Genomic DNA, 19,290 nt, shown 5'->3' with positions numbered 1-19,290 from the left:
TTAGAGTTGGAAAAAGTCCAAGACATTGATTTAACTCAACCTTATTGTTTTGCATATAAGTTAACTGAGATCTGCTCAAAATCACACTTGCAAGAGGTGACAGATTTGAACATAGAACCCAGCTTTCCTATTTCTCAGGTCAATAAGGCTTGCACTTTCTATAGTGACCTTGTGTTTTGGAATCGAATGGACGCTTAGACTAAGAAGACTATTTTAAGTCAGCATCGTCTTAAAACATCTGAAGCACATTAGCTATAAAAAAGCTTTTCCCATCAGGGTAAAAGGAACTGGGTAGAGAATAAGAGGGCCAATGATTCCATCCAAGGTTCTGTTCCCAGAGTTCTCTTTCCTTGGAAAGCACACTTGTTCAGACCCCACATGGGAACATCAGAGGCTCCCTGGCCCCAGTGGTGCCATGGTCTCAAGAGTCCAGAGGTCTTAGAGTGTGGAGAGGGGAGTCTCTTGTGTCAAACAGAGGCTCATGGCCATTCCCATCAAGACAGGCCTGTCCCTCTAAGAAAGAATGACAATGATACCAACACAGAACAGTTAACCTGAGAGGATGGGTTTTCCCCCTAGATCTATCTGTTTACAGACATACTGCCTTTTGGTTATCCTTTGGATACTCAGAAACTTCTCTATTTGGGAGAGAGATTTAGTTAGGGTCAGTTAGATAAACCACCCACTCTATAAAGAGTCCTTCCTACGGTATCACTGACAATGGCTCTCTAGCTTCTTGTGAAGTGCCACTTGTAGAGGGTGGTCAACAGGCTCCAGGCCAGCTATTTCACTGAGGTGAAAATACCAGTTAGTAGGAATCTGCTTCTAGAATGTTACTGAAACGTTCTTGTAAGGTAAAATAAAACCAGGTGTAAAACCAAGTGTGCGCCCTCTAGTGGGTGAAAGAACGCTACTTGAGAGCTGAAGAGATGTCCTCTTGGCACTGTTAGCCAAGTACTTTAGGTTTTGGCTCACGATTTCCCTTTATAAACCTCTGCCTTGTTCCAGAAGTTCAATTTATGTCACCCCCCCACCCCCGCCCAACACATACACCAGAAGCCTACCCAGTTTCCCAGAGGCAATCGCTTTTAACCATTTTGATTTTCATTCTAGTAGTTACCTCCGTATTGTTTAAAAATATGCTTATGAGAGCCTTTCTTTAAATCCTATTTTTTTCCCAGAATTATTTCTGTTTCCACGAGCATAGTTTTTCTCTGTGCATGTGTGTTTTAATCTTGTTTTTGTCCTTTTGCAGGTGTTGTTAAACTATTTGGTAACCTGTGGCTGGCTGTGCATATTCAAGGATGAAATAGTAGAAAGGCTACAGGGGATGCTGCAGTTAAGGGCGAGACTTTTCCATGGACAGGCTTCCGGTTACGTAAGCAAACCTGAAAACCATCCCTGTCATTGGCTGTGCTCTGTTTCTTTAAAGGAGAGCCTTCATTTCCTGGCTGGTGCTAAGTCCTTTGTCCAGCAGTCGCTCTGTGTCAGGCTTGTGGATGCTGAGTGGGGGTACCCTCAGTCCTATTCTCAGACTCCGCGCTCAGTCCCATCTGCTGTCACTATTCTGAAGTCTCTGAATTTCCTGGGCTCTGCCAGGCAGTTCTGCCCCCTTCCTGAGCGGGAGGCCCCTGCCGGCAAGGCTGCTGCACTGTGGTGGGCCTTTTTGTGGGTGGCGTCCCTGGAAACAGAACCCTAGGAGACAGCATTTACGCAGAACACGCCAGCCCTGCCTCTGTGGGGGATTCAAGGCTGCGGTTGCTTTGTCCATCTGCTTCCTGTCATCTACACATGTGGTGGAATCTTTTGGCTTTTGATGCCCCTCTCACTTCCTTTACCATTATGGGACTATCCCTTTTTTATTCTTTCAGTGTCCTTTTCATGGGGTCCCAGGAGGAAGAAGAGATGAAGGTGTGGTGGGCTGTATCTGTCAACTTGAACCTGAAGCAGGAGATCACACTGTGAATGGGGATGGTATTCTGCCCCCGAGTGCCTGGCAGAGTTAAAGATGACTCACACATTGATTTAAAAAACAGCAGTAACTCTAGGTGGAGGCTCAATTAGACAGTTTTGTTGTCTTCATGGATCAAATTAACTGGAAATCTGAAACATTCTCACTTATTTTATGTCAAGTAAACAGCAACTTAGGTAAGAACTATATAAACATAAGGACTTTTAAAGTACATTTATTTAAAAAATATCCTTAGTAGTTGCTTTTCATGAAATCATTAGGAAGGAAATTCTGAAAAAACTAAAATTTCCCATTTCAGCTGATTGCCTCCACTCAGCAGTATAACACCTTAATGGGAATACTGCTAAAGACCTATTGGCCTATGCAAAGTGAAAAATGACTTTCCCACCATGTGCTCAGTGACAATGATTGCGTGCCATGTTATCTCTCTCTGTGTTGGCCAGCTGAGCACATACAGCACGAGTTTTAGTGTTCTGAACCTTATAAAGAATGACTGAGGCATCCCCTTCTAGATATTCCAGCAATGTAACATTATTTCTACCTCCAATATTTTATTTTACATCCAGAAATTTTATATATTATATATGTAAATATATGTACATATATATTTAATAACAAGTATTCAATGTTTGTCTTCAAACTAATCTAAGCTATAGAAGTTTTGTTTTCTCAGAACACTTGGACTAAGTACATATTCAGCTAGTAGTTAGTGAGGGTCAAATATGTACATGCTACTGCACAAAGCTAGTGAGTCCTGTGCGATTCTCCCTTTTGGCTAAGAGAAAATTCATGCTTAGAGAGGGGAAGGGTCCTGTTTAAGACTGACAACAACAGATGGCAGAGGCCAGGATTCAAAACCAATTCATTGATTCCAGAGTCAGATTTCTTCCATGACTGGAAGGAACACAATATTTTTCATAGCACAGGATTTGCTAAATATGAGGCAAAATGCTTTGTCAGTTAAAACAATGGAGCATAGCTGAGAATATCATTTTCTTGAAGATTTTATTTATTTATTTGAGAGAGAGAGATCACAAGAAGTGGGGAGGGGAAGAGGGAGAAGCAGACTCCCTGCTGAGCAGTGAGTCCAATGCAGGACTCTATCCCAGGAACCTGGGATCATGACCTGAGCCAGAGGCGGGTGCTTATCGGACTGAGTTGTCCAGGTGCCTGACCACTTTTGATTTTAGAAAAGGAGTCATCCTTGTATTATGAAGTGAGGGGAAGGCCTTTGCATTTTTGGTCTCAGCAGAGAATGAGAATTACTGATTGTGGTTATGACAGATGTTATTGCACTAAAGCGGAAAGCAGTGCAAAAGGCTCAAAGAATATTTATTGGCTAACTGCTAATAAGGTTCTGTGAATAAGAAGAAAGAAAAGATTTGTAAACAGCTTTAAAAGAAAACAGCATTAGTTAGACTAGTTAGAGGAAATCTTCCCTGTGTTAATGGCCAACATGTGGACTGACCACCACTCTGTGTCCTGCCAAGGGAAGTCCTCATAAGGAACAAAGAAGATGATGTAGAGACCAGTGCGCAGCTCAGTCCCCATACCCTCACCTCTACCACAAACACCTCAGCTACGTAGCGTGTACATGAATTTCCAGATCTACTCCAAGTGGTGGGTTATTAGCTCTGTTTAATGATGTCTAGGCTTAGAGTCAGTTCTAATTCTTTCTCATTTTGAAATGGAAGTCCCAGGAAGTTCTTCACTGTGTCTAACTTATTCTGAATGCGGTCATGAATGGTGCGACTAGGGCTCTCCAGCTCAATAAGCCTTTTCATGCTGCACTGCTGTACAGCAGAGTATAACCTGATTTCAAATCCAAACTGTGCTTTCTAGGTAGGTATCCTTGGGAAAATTACTTAATCTCCCTGAGAATCAAGATTCAAAAAAAAGGATGCCGGTTTTATATGACTATTTTGGAAACAAAATTAGAGAAGATTAACAGACGGATGAGGAGAGAGAGAGAAAATGAGAACACACCAGGGACCTGATAAGCACTCGGTAAATGCTAGTTTCTTTTCTCTCCCCTTGAAGACATATCCACAAATCTGAACTATTTTTATTCTCAACAAGTTGCACTTTTTGAATGTAATCTCTTTAATGATGAGTTCCCTTCTTCAAATCATAGAATCCTCATCTTGTCAATGTTTTCTGGAATAGAATGCTGTCCCAGCCCTTTGTTAACTCTGGGCGTGCTTTCCTCATCCATTCCCCATGTCCGATTTAACATGCAGAATTCAAAATTGATCACGGTCCACGGGAGAATGTGATCAGCGAGTTTTGTGGAATATTTTTTTCTAAACTATGGCATTTTCCAGGAAGAGGAAATCGATGGGGTGTTATGGAGGATATAGTCACAAGGCCACACACACCTGCACTGCAGGTGCTTGGGAAACTATTTCCTCTCACATTTATGTAGCGTCTTTGTCTTAAACTTTCTGAGATGCATATGCCAGAAATGTAAGAGCATTTCTTATTCTGGTCCTGTATTCTTCCCTTCAGAGCTGAGGATAAGCCGTTATGTAGAAAAGGCTTACACTATTATTTAATGTGTTTAATGAGCATTTAAGTATAATCTTGGTAATTAAAATACATTTGTTTATATATATAAATATATATTTACATATATATATATAAATAGATGCAGCAATGAAGCAAACTCAATGATTTGGATTGCTTCCAAAAGTGATTATTACCTGTGCTACAAGAATATGTCTCTCCAAAGTACAGTGAAGGCAAGGATCTCTGATTATTTTAATGAATCCTTATTTAATATAAATGCAAAATTCTCTTGCCTGATAAATTAAGTATGTTATGTCTAACAACACCACCAATGAACATTATACTATGCTACAGCAAAACACACATATAATGCCAGTACTATTATAAAAAATAATATATATAACTTTCATTTTTGAGAAAACTCTGTAAGAAGATACTAAGTATGTACATTTTACAGATGAGGAAATTGAGGCATATAAAAACAAACAAACAAACAAACAAACAAACAAAAAACATACAAAAAAACCCCAAGCAACTTGCTGTTACATAGCAAGTAAGTTCCTGAGTCCTGATTTAAACTCAGGGAGTCTGGCTATGACCCAGAACCTAGACTACCTTAAATACTACCACAGAACCAAATGCTGTGACGTATCTACTGGAAACTTCCTATGCCTTTGTTGTTTTACGGACTAGAACAAACGTTAACAATGAAGATACTGTGCTGTTGAGAAAAAAGTTACTTAATTCTCCAGAGCTGAATTCATATTTAGCCTACTACTCCCACCTCTTTGATTTTGTTTATTTGTTTACTAGAGGAGCTAAAGTGGTCTGATGTTCTTTACCATTACAAACAGAAGAGGAGGACTACCAGGGGAAGGAGGTGTCCTTTTGTGGGGAGTGCAGTGCCCATGGAGAGGCCACATTCCTTTTGCTCACTTTCCTATGGGTTTGGGGACATGCAAGGAGTTTCCTTAGCTGAGGGCAAGAAAGGGCACTCCATGAAAAGTATTTATAATATAATATTTATGCTCTTCCATGACGTAAAGACTAACATCTCTTCCAAGTGGATATCCATCTAGCAATGGAGTTTGCTGCTTTGCCCTGTTCTTCCCCAGGATGGAAAATAACCATGGGGAGAGAAGATGAGAAGGTCAACCAGGGGCAAAAGAGGTAAGGACTGTCCTTGGGAAGTTCCACCTGAGGGGAAGCAAAGATGGCTGCCACTTGGCCTGTAAGTCTCAGGTTTGAAACTGCTGAGGACAGATGAGAAATGGGGACTCCAGGCATGGGAGGGAGGACTATGGTTCAAGCAGTGGTGAGTGCATGGGAAGGCACAGTGTGCTATTGCTAGGGGTTCTGTGGAAACAATAGCTTGGTCTCCCAGGGGATCACTCGGCTGAAGAAGCTGTGGGAGTCTTTCAACATTGGTGCATGTTTGGTTATTCACTCATTCGGGCTACATCACCAGAGATAACCAAGAGAAAGGGAACAGCCTCAGTAGAATGGGGAGGAAATACCACTTCTTGTTTCCTTTTTTTTTTTTTGCCCCAGTACTACCAGAGGAGAAATCTAAGAGAAAGAAATATCTAGAGGGATGGTATGAGAGACAGAGTGGACCACACCCCTGTCGACTCCAGAACGCTCTGGTGGAACCCAAGTCCTATTTATGTTAGAAGGAGGGACAGAGGTCTGAATAAAACATAATATTTTAAAATAGAAAGGACTAATAAATAATAAAGTTAGAGATTTGAATTGAAATGCCATTAAGGACGCCTACGTGTCATTGAGAAATAGGGTTGAAACAAAATTGGTAACAGATACTGGAGAAGTAAAATGATTTAATTTTTATACATTAATCAACTAAATGTTCTCAATTAAACCAGCTATAATTATAAAACAAGTGGAGGGAAATACTAACTCCTTTCCCCCAGCCCCTCCAGCTTTTATCTGATTGGGGAATTCAGAAATACAAAATACTAAGTCCTCTAAAATGTAAGCCCGTCCAGCCAACAACTCCATTCTCTTTTTTCTTTTTCTTTTTAAAAATTTATTCATTTATTTTAGAGAGAGAGAGTGCCAGAGACTGTGTGAGCAGGGGTAGTGTCAGGAGAGAGGGAGAGAGATACTCTCCAAAAGACTCCTCGCTGAGCACAGAGCCTGACCCAGGACTGGATCTCACAAACCCAGAGACCTGAACTGAACTGAAATTAAGAATTGGACATTTGACTTACTGAGCCACCCAGGAACCCCCAATATCTCCATTCTTCTCTTCTGCCTCACTGCTTCACACACCCTAGGCCAATCTCTGAATCACCTAAAGGCCTTATGCCACCTCATGCTTGCTCATGTGTTCGTGTTTTTGCACGCGCCCTTTCTTCTGCTCAGAGAACCCTTCCTTCCAGTGTCTGTCAGGCAAATCCCCACAGGGGGTTCGGTTCTCAGCTTGACAGTTATGCCTTCTCTGAAACCATCCTGACCTGCTTCCCCTCCTTCTTTGATGCCCATTCTCAGCTAGATGGCCTTCCTGGATCTTCCATTAATCCCTTACATGCATCTCTTTTGTGATGCTTACGCTGGATGCAAATATGTGTCTGTATTTCTGCCATTCCCAGTAGGCAATGAGCCCTTGGAAGGGAAAGAAGAGATCTTATTTGACTTCTTAAATGTAGTGCCTAGCACAGTGCTTGGCATATAACATAAGCTTTATAGATATTTGCCAACGGAAGGAACGACGAAAGGAAAGAAGGGAAGGAAGGAAGGCAGAGAACTTCTTTATGCCCTAGAGATGAGGCTGCAGTTTAGTTTAAGAGAAGGTTCCATATTATTTTTATCTTACCCTTCCAGGGAGATGGCCCGCTGGAGAGTCACTGAAGGCTGGCGGGTTGCAGTGCTGTGTTGAGAATGACTGCAACAAAAGAAAGAAAAAACAAACACAGATCTTTTATTTAAAATGGCTTTGCACATTCTAATCAGTCCTATTGTGAAGAAAAGAACCAATCTTGAAAGAAATACAGTGGAGATTAAATGTTCTTTGATAACAAGTAGAATCATCCACCAAAATCTGGTACTATACCAGATAAGGGGTTAATATTTCCTTATAACTTGATTTTGGCATGTATTATTTAAAAGTAACCTTGAAATGACAGAAGGACATGAAAAGAAACAAAAGTATTTGGACGAGGTAATTTTCATAATTTCATTATGATGCAGTGTATTACTTTTTAAATAAGAATATTTTTATAACACTTTTTAAAACAGTGGATTTGAAAACTGGAGAAGTATTTAATTAGTATGTTTTCATATTAGTTCACACTTGCATCACTTACTTGTAAAATTAATAACAATTCAGCTGTTGGATGAACACAAAAACTCAAAAAAATGAGACCTCTGGTTGCATGCCAATCTTAGAATTTTTTTTTAAGGCTTTATTATTTATTTATTTGACACAGAGAGAGAGTGGGAGGGGCAGAGGGAGAAGCAGACTCCCTGCTGAGCAGGGAAACCGATGCAGGGCTCTATCCCAGGACCTTGGGATCATGACCTGAGCTGGAAGCAGACACTTAACTGACTGAGCCACCCAAGCGTCCTGCCAATCTTAGAATTTAATGATATCCATATTTTGTTTTGGTTGCGTAGTAATAAGACTGATTTTATAGATAACCAGTTGCAATAAAAATTATAATGTTTATCATTCATTGAGCTCTCATGTAGCCTGAATCCCTTGTCTAAATTTATTTGTTTACTTCTCTCAACCCTATGAGGTACACACTGTCCCATTAATAGGCGAATAAACTAAGGTATGGAGAGGTTTAGAGACTTGTCCTGAGTCATGTGGTAAATACTTGTCCTTGAGACTAGATTCTCAGACTAGAATCTTAGACTGATTCTAGAGCCACTACTCTTAACCATCGTGTTATATCATCTCTCAAATGGTGACAATTTTTCAAATTTGTAAGAATGTGTTTTGCAATCTCAGAATACTCTTCAATTAGAGATGAAGTTTCAATAGATATATACAAGGACAATCTAACCCCAAAAAGTAATGTTTTGTGGATTTCCTATGTGTTCAAATGTATCATAAAATGTATATAATTTTATTACTAAAATAAAATTTTATTAATTTCAGTGTATAATTTTAGTTTGTAGTATTTAGTATCTTAGTTGTAATATTAGTTACACACACACACACACACACACATATACATATATATGTATATATAGGCTATGAAGCTGTATATATACAAATATATGAATAAAGAGAAACCTGAGTCAGATGTTTGCAGAACATTAGACAGCTTCACACAACTCCACAATTTCTCAGCACATACTTTGGAAAACAATGACATTGTCACAGAGTCAAGAAGTAGGCTCCAGATTTTCATCCAGAACTCCAGTCATTATGGACGAGAAGTGGTATCTCTCTTAATTGCATTTAGTTGTGACATGGATGACATTTATCTGAGGTTGAGGGAGCAGAATTTGGGCACCGTAGCTAAAAACTAGAGAACGTTGTTCAAGTTAAGGATGATGCCCTGTGTTTCCTGGCATCCTTTATAGGGGCGAGCACTATATATGTTCCCTGAACATGGTTTGATTGACAGTCAGAAAGCAGCGTAGCGTTCAGGAGTTGGACCATGTAGCCAGATGTCCAAGTTAAAATCCCAGCTCCACCACACGGACTAATGTGACCTCAGTCAAGTGATCCACAGCTCTCTGCGGATCAGTTTCTTACCTGTGAGATCAGGATAGTAACAGTACTTTCTTCCTGGGATTGTTATAAGGATTCAGTGAATATAATGTTTAAAACAGTGTTAACATGGTAAAAGCTACATTGTTTGTTAATAAACTAATATGATTTAGCAGAATGCGTATTTTAACATATTTAGCACTGAATAAGAATTACTCAGATCATTTATTTATCTAGTCAATGCCACACGATGTGTATTTGTGAGTACAATATAAATTTAGTGATCAATATCATATTAAAATGTATTTTCTATTGTAAAAATATTATAAAATAATGAACATCAAAATAAGAGAAAGTTAAAAAAGATCACATATAATCCCATTACCTTGTCTCAGATGTCTCATAATTATCTAATTATAATTATTGCAGCTGTCCTGTTGGCATGTTCGAGTACCCATTTTTTTTTTCGAGTAGCCACATTTTATACATAAAAAATACAAAACACACAAAACCTAAACAAACGACTTACTAGAAATCAACAGCTTGCAAATATGGAACTAGAACTCAAACTAAAGCCTACCTTGTTGCCAATGTGTGTACTTTCCATGCTATGCTATCGATTCTATGTCCACATGTGCTTCATACATGCACAGACCATATATAGCTTTATATCCCAAATTTGCTCATTATAATTTAAGCATTTTTATAGGGTCTCCATTATTTTTATTTTGGTGTTATATAATGTTACTTCCTCTGAGATCTATTTTATTTAACTATTCTTTGTGGTTAGATATTTGGGTTAATACTACTGTTTTAATATTATAAACATGCTGCATGAACATATTGCTATCAATTACTTTTTCTTATTTGACAATCTCCTTTGACTATGTCCCCCAAATGGAAACATTCACCTGGTTCTTCATTTATGTTATTAATTATTTTTTAAAAGCTTTTTATCATTTTATTGCCTCTACCATATATATATATATATATATTCCATGTAATATATTTTTAAATATATATATGTACATATATATATATGTATGTATGTATATATATACATACATACACCAATTTCACCACAATTTTATGGACACTAACAGTATAATTTAAAAAATTGATACTAGGTACAAAATGATACTTCCAATTTATAAGTATTTCCTCATTAGTGAAAGTGACCATTTTTTTCTATATGCTTACTTGCTAATTGCATTTTTTGTTTAAACTGTCTAATCCTTTCTGTTACCATCTATATAGCGCTGGTTTAGAAAGTACCAACAGTCCTTTTTGGGTAAAGATCAATGATGCCTGCTAACCAAGACAAATGAGTAGCTGGAATTCCTGATTGCCTCCTCACCGCTAGCCTAGCCCATACAATTAAAACAAATATTCAGCAATCTCTCTTTACTTATCACTACCTTAAACTAATTATTATTCTGCTCGACATTATTCCAGTAATGTCACATTCTCAGCTCATTTGCACATTCTCAGCTCGGGGCTGAGCCACAGAACATGCTTCATAAATGCTTTTTTGAAGGATGAAAACCATGGGCTGAGTTCCATCTATCTGCAACATCTGCCCCTCTTAAGGTTTTAGTGACACTTAAATGTGGGAGATACTGTGAAGTGCTCACAGAATTTGACTCCTCGTATATTACACGTGCGAAGTCAGCCAGTTTCTCCTGGTGTGAAAATTTTGAAGAAACAGAGCCTTTTACAACATCTAATGACCCTCTTACTTTATTAAGACAAACACAGCGAATTACTGGATAATCAAGACCTACAGACACAAGGGACTTTTGTTCTTCCCTGATAGCAATGTGTAAGCAGGACTTGAAGGGGGGACACTTGCAGTGGGTATTAGGAGCTACCAGATGGTGATAATAACTTGCATTTTTTAAGAACACCAAACATTTCCCCCCGGAACCGAGCAGGTCCATGTATTCCATATTATTGACTGCATAGACAGTGTGTGGCTAGTTCCACCACGACGAACAGATTATAGGTAACTACTGCCTGGCCCTTTCAGCTCCTCAGGCACAGACCAATCAGATGGAATTCTGAGAACTGTGGGAAGAAGCAGCATGGGAGGAGGCTAAGCTAAAACGTCAAGCTTTTAACATTGCAGAGCCAAGTGCTCAGAATATCCTCGTCTTAAAAAAAAAAAAAAAAATCTTATCAAAAATGGCCATCATTCTCCTCCTATCATTTTTCTAAGACAAAATTGAATCTATCTGTAAAGCATTCTAGGATGTGCCCTCCACCACTCTAATGCTGTTGACATGCTGCTCTGTGCACCATCCCATGTCTTCCACACATCCAAAATAGCACCCAAGACTGAGAATCACCACCATTCATTTACATGCCTATTGTTGTGATTGTCGTTTTTTTCCCACTAAGTGACGCCTGTTTTCAGAGAAAGGAGTGCGGTTTATTCATTTGCACATTCTCAGCTCAGGGCTGGCCCACAGAACATGCTTCATAAATGCCTTCTTGAAGCATGAAAACCATGGTCTGAGTTCCATCTATCTGCAAGGCCCCATGCCCCGTCTCTTTCAAACTTTGTGACAACATCGAGAGCGAACCATTATGCCCATTTTTGAAGGAAATTAAAGACCAAGGTCTCACAGCTAGTAGGTAGCAAGAGCAGGACCCATGTTTGCTGGCTCTAAAGTCCTTGTCCTTGTTCCTCCAAGACAAATCATGTTGCCTTACAGAAAAGTGAAAGCAAAGCTCTGTGATGAGTTCAGATACAGGATCCCAAACATTTTGTTAGGAAATGCTGAATCTGACAGTTTTGTTTTGCATAAAGCAGCACCCATTATAGTCACCATATCTGTCCAACTTGCATGTCAGTGGCTTTTGAAGATCATTTTTTTTTTTTTTTAATGAAGGTAATTTAAAAGAGGGCCTTCTCTCTCCTATCCACACCACCTTATTAATGAGCCCTGGACATCTATGAGCATGTGAGTGACAGTGAATGGTGAGTGAGTGGGATGAGAAGGCTCAGCAGAATGTCACAGCAATGACACTGGGGACGAAGTCCCATCATGTGGTAGAAATCCTGTGGCACCTCTCTGTACTTAGGCAGCTTGGCTGAAGTGGCAAATCAGGCAACTGTAGAGGTCAATTTTACCACGACCTTTTCAGGTTTAGAGAGAGGTAATAGCCCTATTCCCTTTCTAAAAATCATGCTGTCATTGACTAAAACTGAACTAGAGAACAGGAGAATCACTTTTCCAGGAACTCTCTGATTTTCCAAGTAAGAGACTCTGGTTATTGCCTAAGAAAATGACATCTGAATGGTGCTGAAAGATGCAATTCTATTGCTGTGTGAAATTAAAATTTTGTTGAGCATCTGATTTGAAACTGTTTTATGACACATGCAACACAAAGGACCTAGATGGTGATGATAAATGACTTTTTAATTTTCTCCAACTCTAAAGCAATAAGAGACAGGATAACTAGTCTTTACAAAATGTTGTAGTGTTAAAACTATGTCATTTTATGGAGAACACAAAAAGATTTTTGGGTCTTTTAATAACAAGGTGATAACAATGAAATTTAATGTGCCTTGTAAAGTCCCATCCACGTAAAATACCTCCTGGTATGTTTTCATTATTCTGTTTCATTTTTTACCCACATTTCTGAATAACTTTCATCTCTCCTTGTCATTTATAACTCTTCACGTTCTCTTGAACACCTTTATCTATCATTTATATGATCTCTCTTATTATTTATTTCTTCTCTTTTTCTACTTCCCCTGTCTTTGTACACATGCATTAAGTTGCCATTCTTAAAAAGAAGAGTGTATATCTTCTTGGGTATCCAACCAGTACCTCAAATGCAACATAGACAAAACTATTACCTTCCCACATGAAGCTGGGTATCTCTCCTATTGCTTTACTGATACTTAACACGAATTGTCTCATATAATTATTTACATCTCCTGGTTCCATCTAACAAATGTTCATTGGGAATTTACTATGTACCAGGGATTATGTTAGGTGCTTGGGATGACTCTTTGATTCCTTAATGGTGTAGTACTTAATAAATACTTGATAATAGAATCAGTAAAATCACATAAACCACATGGGATCTTTTCATATAGATAACATTATTCAGTATCAATCTCTAGGTATATTTGGTAGACCATCTAAGCTGGATCTGGAAGGATATATATATTATATACTTATATATATATATAATATATATATAAGATATATATATATATATATTTTAAGATTTTATTTATTTATATGACAGACAGAGATCGTAAGTAGGCAGAAAGGAAGGCAGAGAGAGGGAGGGAAGCATGCTCTCTGCTGAGCAGAGAGCCTGATGCGGGGCTCGATCCCAGGACCCTGGGATCATGACCTGAGCTGAAGGCAGAGGCTTTAACCCACTGAGCCACCCAGGCTCCCCTGTGTATGTATATGTATGTATGTATGTGTATATATATATATATATATATATATATATATATATATATATTTTTTTTTTTTTTTAAATGGTGTGGAAGGGAAAGATGACTTTCTGAGAAGCTAGAAGAGTATGATCAAAATCATGGAGGACTGAAAGTACATGTTGTGTTCTGAAAACCTTGAGGGCTTGGCCTGGCCAGAGCAGACTAGGCAGGGATGAGATCAGGAGACCGACTTGGGGTGGGTCAAGGGGGGCAGTGAATACCATGCCAAGAGGTCTGGACTTTATTTTGATGGCAATCATGAACTCTCTAAAGTTGGGGATCAATATGGTGCTATCTATGATTCAGAAGGGTAAACCTAAAAATACTCTGAAAAGTGGAAGGAAGAGGAGCAAATCTACAAGAGGGGAGACCAGGGGAAATCATCATGAGAAAGAAAGTTAATAAATGCCTAAACTTGGACAATGACACTAGGAATGTAACCGAGTTTCATTTTATAGAAGCTTAGCTTAATGTACCTATTATACATGTGGGAAATATGATCTACAGTGGAACAGCTATACCTACTGAAAAGTTCTTTCTCTTGGTGCAATACTGATATAGCCACAGTAGCCATGGAAGGACAGATATTCTTGCAACTTCTGTTCTTTCTAATAAACATTCTTAATGCTTCTGACTCTTTATTAGACGGTATTAAGATTCCTAGCTATCTTTTTTCTATACTCTAACATTTTTCTTTTAAAAAATTAATTAATTACAGTGATCAAAAACCTCCCAAAAAACAAGAGCCCAGGACATGACGGATTCCCTGGGAAATTCTACCAAACTTTCAAAGAAGAAATAACACCTATTCTCCTGAAGCTGTTTCAAAAAATTGAAGCAGAAGGAAAACTTCCGGACTCTTTCTATGAAGCCAGCATTACCCTGATCCCCAAACCAGGCAAAGACCCTATCAAAAAGGAGAATTTCAGACCAATATCACTGATGAATATGGATGCTAAGATTCTCAACAAGGTCCTAGCCAACAGGATCCAACAACACATTAAAAAGATTATCCACCATGATCAGGTGGGATTCATCCCTGGGCTACAAGGATGGTTCAACATTTGCAAATCAATCAATGTGATACAACAAATTAATGTGAAAAGAGAGAAGAGCTACATGATCCTCTCAATTGATACAGGAAAAGCATTTGACAAAATCCAGCATCTGTTCCTGATTAAAACGCTTCAAAGTATAGGGATAGAGGGAACATTCCTGAACTTCATCAAATCTATCTATGAAAGACCCACAGCAAATATCATCCTCAATGGGAAAAAACTTGCAGCCTTCCTGTTGAGATCAGGAACAAGACAAGGATGCCCACTTTCACCACTCTTGTTCAACATAGTATTAGAAGTCCTAGCAACAGCAATCAGACAACAAAGAGAAATAAAAGGTATCCAAATTGGCAATGAAGAAGTCAAACTCTCTCTCTTTGCAGATGACATGATTCTTTATATGGAAAACCCAAAAGACTCCACCCCCAAACTACTAGAACTCATACAGCAATTCAGCAACATGGCAGGATACAAAGTCAATGTGCAGAAATCAGTGTCTTTCTTATACACTAACAATGAAAATACAGAAAGGGAAATTAGAGAATCAATTCCATTTACTATAGCACCAAGAACCATAAGATACCTGGGAATAAACCTAAGAAAAGAGGTAAAGGATCTGTACTTGAGGAACTACAGAAAACTGATGAAAGTAATTGAAGAAGACACAAAAAGATGGAAGACCATTCCATGGTTTTGGATCGGAAGAATAAACAGTGTTAAAATGTCTATACTGTCTAGAGCAATCTATACTTTTAATGCCATTCCGATCAAAATTCCACCAGTATTCTTCAAAGAGCTGGAGCAAATAATCCAAAAATTTGTATGGAATCAGAAGAGACCCCAAATCGCTAAGGAAATGTTGAAAAACAAAAATAAAACTGGGGGCATTACGTTACCTGATTTCAAGCTTTATTACAAAGCTGTGATCACCAAGACAGCATACTGGCATAAAAACAGACACATAGATCAGTGGAACAGAGTAGAGAGCCCAGATATGGACCCTCAACTCTATGGTCAGTTAATCTTCGACAAAACAGGAAAAAATGTACAGTGGAAAAAAGACAGTCTCTTCAATAAATGGTGCTGGGAAAACTGGACAGCTATATGTAGAAGAATGAAACTCGACCATTCTCTTACACCGTACACAAAGATAAACTCAAAATGGATAAAAGACCTCAATGTGAGACAGGAATCCATCAGAATCCTAGAGGAGAACATAGGCAGTAATCTCTTCGATATCAGCCACAGCAACTTCTTTCAAGGTATGTCTCCAAAGGCAAAGGAAACAAAAGCGAACATAAACTTTTGGGACTTCATCAGAATCAAAAGCTTCTGCACAGCAAAGGAAACAGTCAAAAAAACAAAGAGGCAATCCACGGAATGAGAGAAGATATTTGCAAATGACAGTACAGACAAAAGATTGATATCCAGGATCTATAATGAACTCCTCAAACTCAACACACATGAAACAGGCAAACATATCAAAAAATGGGCAGAAGATATGAACAGACACTTCTCCAATGAAGAAATACAAATGGCTATCAGACACATGAAAAATGTTCATCATCACTAGCCGTCAGGGAGATTCAAATTAAAACCACATTAAGATATCACCTTACACCAGTTAGAATGGCCAAAATTAACAAAACAGGAAACAACAGGTGTTGGAGAGGATGTGGAGAAAGGGGAACCTTCTTACACTGTTGGTGGGAATGCAAGTTGGTGCAGCCTCTTTGGAGAACAGTGTGGAGATTCCTCAAGAAATTAAAAATAGAACTTCCCTATGGCCCTGCCATTGCACTCCTGGGTATTTACCCCAAAGATACAGATGTCATGAAAAGAAGGGCCATCTGTACCCCAATGTTTATAGCAGCAATGGCCACGGTCGCCGAACTATGGAAAGAACCAAGATGCCCTTCAACGGACGAATGGATAAGGAAGATGTGGTCCATATACACTATGGAGTATTATGCCTCCATCAGAAAGGATGAATACCCAACTTTTGTAGCAACATGGATGGAACTGGAAGAGATTATGCTGAGTGAAATAAGTCAAGCAGAGAGTCAATTATCATATGGTTTCACTTATTTGTGGAGCATAACAAATATCATGGAGGACAAGGGGTGTTAGAGAGGAGAAGGGAGTTGGAGTAAATTGGAAGGGGAGGTGAATCATGAAAGACTATGGATTCTGAAAAACAATCTGAGGGGTTTGAAGTGGCGGGGGGGTGGGAGGTTGCGGTACAAGGTGTGGGTATTGCACGGATTGCATGGAGCACTGGGTGTGGTGAAAAAATAATGAATACTGTTTTTCTGAAAATAAATAAATAATCCAATCTAAAAAATTAATTAATTAATTAATTAAAGATTTTATATTTATTTATTTGTCAGAGAGAGAGAGACTATAAACCAGTGGAATGGTAGGCAGAGGGAAAAGCAGGCTCCCCACTAAGCAGGGAGCCTGATGTGGGACTCCATCCCAGGACCCTGATATCATGACCTGAGCTGAAGCATCTGCCTTCAGCTAGATGCTTAACCACCTGAGCCACACAAGCATACATATTTTTACTCTTTCAAAGGTTTATTTATTTATTTAAGAGAGAGAGAAAGAGAGTATGAGCAGGGGGAGTGGCAAAGTGAGAGGGAGAGAGGGGGAAGAAGGGAAAAAAGAGAGAGAGAGAGAGAGAGAAAAGTGGACTCTCCGCTGAGCACACAGCCTGGCATAGGTGACATAAGTTGATGCAGGACTCCATCTCCTCCATCTCATGACCTTTAGATCATGACCTGAGCTGAAATCAAGAGTCAGATGCTTAACTGGCTGAGCCACCGAGGCACTCTTTTTTTTTTTTTTTTAAGATTTTATTTTTAAGTAATCTCAACACTCAATGTGGGGCTCAAACCCACAACCCCGAGATCAAGAGTCATACACTCTACAGACTGAGCCAGCCAGGCACCCCATTTTTCTTCTGATTTTTACTTGAATTATAGAACCCAGAAATGAATTCAGAGATCCAGATATGTTCAAACCAGGGCTGAGTGCCAGGAGATGCTGACTTTCTTCCACCTGTATTCCATACTCCTTCCAGAGGAGCCCAGATAACATGTAATTTTAAAGTTTGCTTAACTATGTCGTTAAATTTAAGGTTAAGCTAACATCTCATGTATTTTTGACATCAAATGATTTGAAATCAATTTTATCGTGTACTTGTATATGGGGCTTTGGAAACTCAAGATAGTTAATTAATATCTACCATCATCAAATTTAGTGGTATTAATTTTGATCTAGTTTTATAGCTGAGCTAACATTAGGTCATCAATTCAACTGAATAAATATGTATTGAGTATATAAGATGTGCTAGCCATTACAGAACTTCACTTTTTCATGTAGTTTTTTATCATCTCCAAATATGATAAAATGTCTTTTACATTTTCATGCAAATTATTAATTATAATAAGAGACAAGGACCATGCATTCTTAGCAAATCATCACTGGTCCTCCTCCAGTTTAACTGTTCAGTCCACAAGTTTTACTACTGAGCTCTCTCTATATTTTATTTTATTTTATTTTATTTATTTGTCAGAGAGAGAGAGAGAGAGCACAAGCAGGGGGAAGAGCAGGAAGAGGGAGAAGCAGGGCCCCTGCTGAGCAAGGAGCCTAAGGCAGGACTCGATCCCAGGACCCTAAGATCATGACCTAAGCCAAAGGTAGACACTCAACTGAATGAGCCACCCAGGTGTCCCAACTACTGAGCTCTCTTAATCAACATCTTTTTATAGATTAATGAGTCCTCTTCATCCTCGGTGACAAGCTGACCAATGTTCATTGCAACTGGAATGCTCATGGCCCATATATTCTCATTCTTTCCATATGACTTGTATGTTTACTAAGATTCAGTTGTAACTGTTCTCAAATCTGTTTATTCTTATTATACTCATTTTATACTCATGTAATTTAAATATACACACTTATTAAATGTGAGTGTGTAAAAAGAAGTTTCAACAATAAGTTTACTGATCTAGAAAGACATACTAATGATAAGCAGTTCAAAACATCAAAGCTTTTGCACAGCAAAGGAAATAAAGCAATGAAGGCAATCTAGTAAATGAGAGAAAAGATCTGCAAATGATAAATCTCATAGGGTTAATATCCAAAAGATATAAAGAACTTATACAACTCAACACATAAAAAACAAATAATCCAATTAAAAATGGTCAGGTCTTCTTTTCCAAGAAGAAATACAGATGGCCAACAGACACATAAAGAGATGTTCAATGTCATTAATCATCAGGGAAATGCAAATGAAAACCATAATGAGGTATTACTGTACACCTGTCAGAATGGTTAAAATAAAAAAAACCACAAGAAATGACAAATGTTTGCATAAAAATGCACAGAAAAAGGAACCCTCATGCATTGTTGTTGAGAATATGAACTGGTAGAAAACAGTATGGAGGTTCTTAAAAAATTAAAAATAGAAGTACCATTTGGTTCACTAATTCTACTACTGAGTATTTACCTAAGGAAAATGAAAACACTTATTTGAAAAGATATATGCATCCCTATTTCATTGCAGCATTATTTACAACAGCTAAGATAT

At 38.5% G+C, this 19,290-nt stretch overlaps 1 protein-coding gene across 20 annotated transcripts in view; it reads right to left on the bottom strand.

The window, feature by feature from the left end:
• DLG2 (discs large MAGUK scaffold protein 2) overlaps nucleotides 1–19,290 on the bottom strand; it is a 1,588,988-nt gene that overhangs the window by 383,551 nt on the left and 1,186,147 nt on the right. For all 20 annotated transcript variants that reach the window (XM_059187674.1, XM_059187632.1, XM_059187635.1 and 17 more), the window contains one exon: nucleotides 7,317–7,385. In XM_059187674.1, coding sequence (XP_059043657.1) covers nucleotides 7,317–7,385 — 69 coding nt within the window. The remainder of the gene's footprint in view (nucleotides 1–7,316; nucleotides 7,386–19,290) is intronic.

Source organism: Mustela lutreola, chromosome 1 (genome assembly GCF_030435805.1).
Source record: "Mustela lutreola isolate mMusLut2 chromosome 1, mMusLut2.pri, whole genome shotgun sequence".
NCBI lineage: Eukaryota > Metazoa > Chordata > Mammalia > Carnivora > Mustelidae > Mustela > Mustela lutreola.
This window is presented reverse-complemented; position numbering and strand designations above follow the sequence as displayed.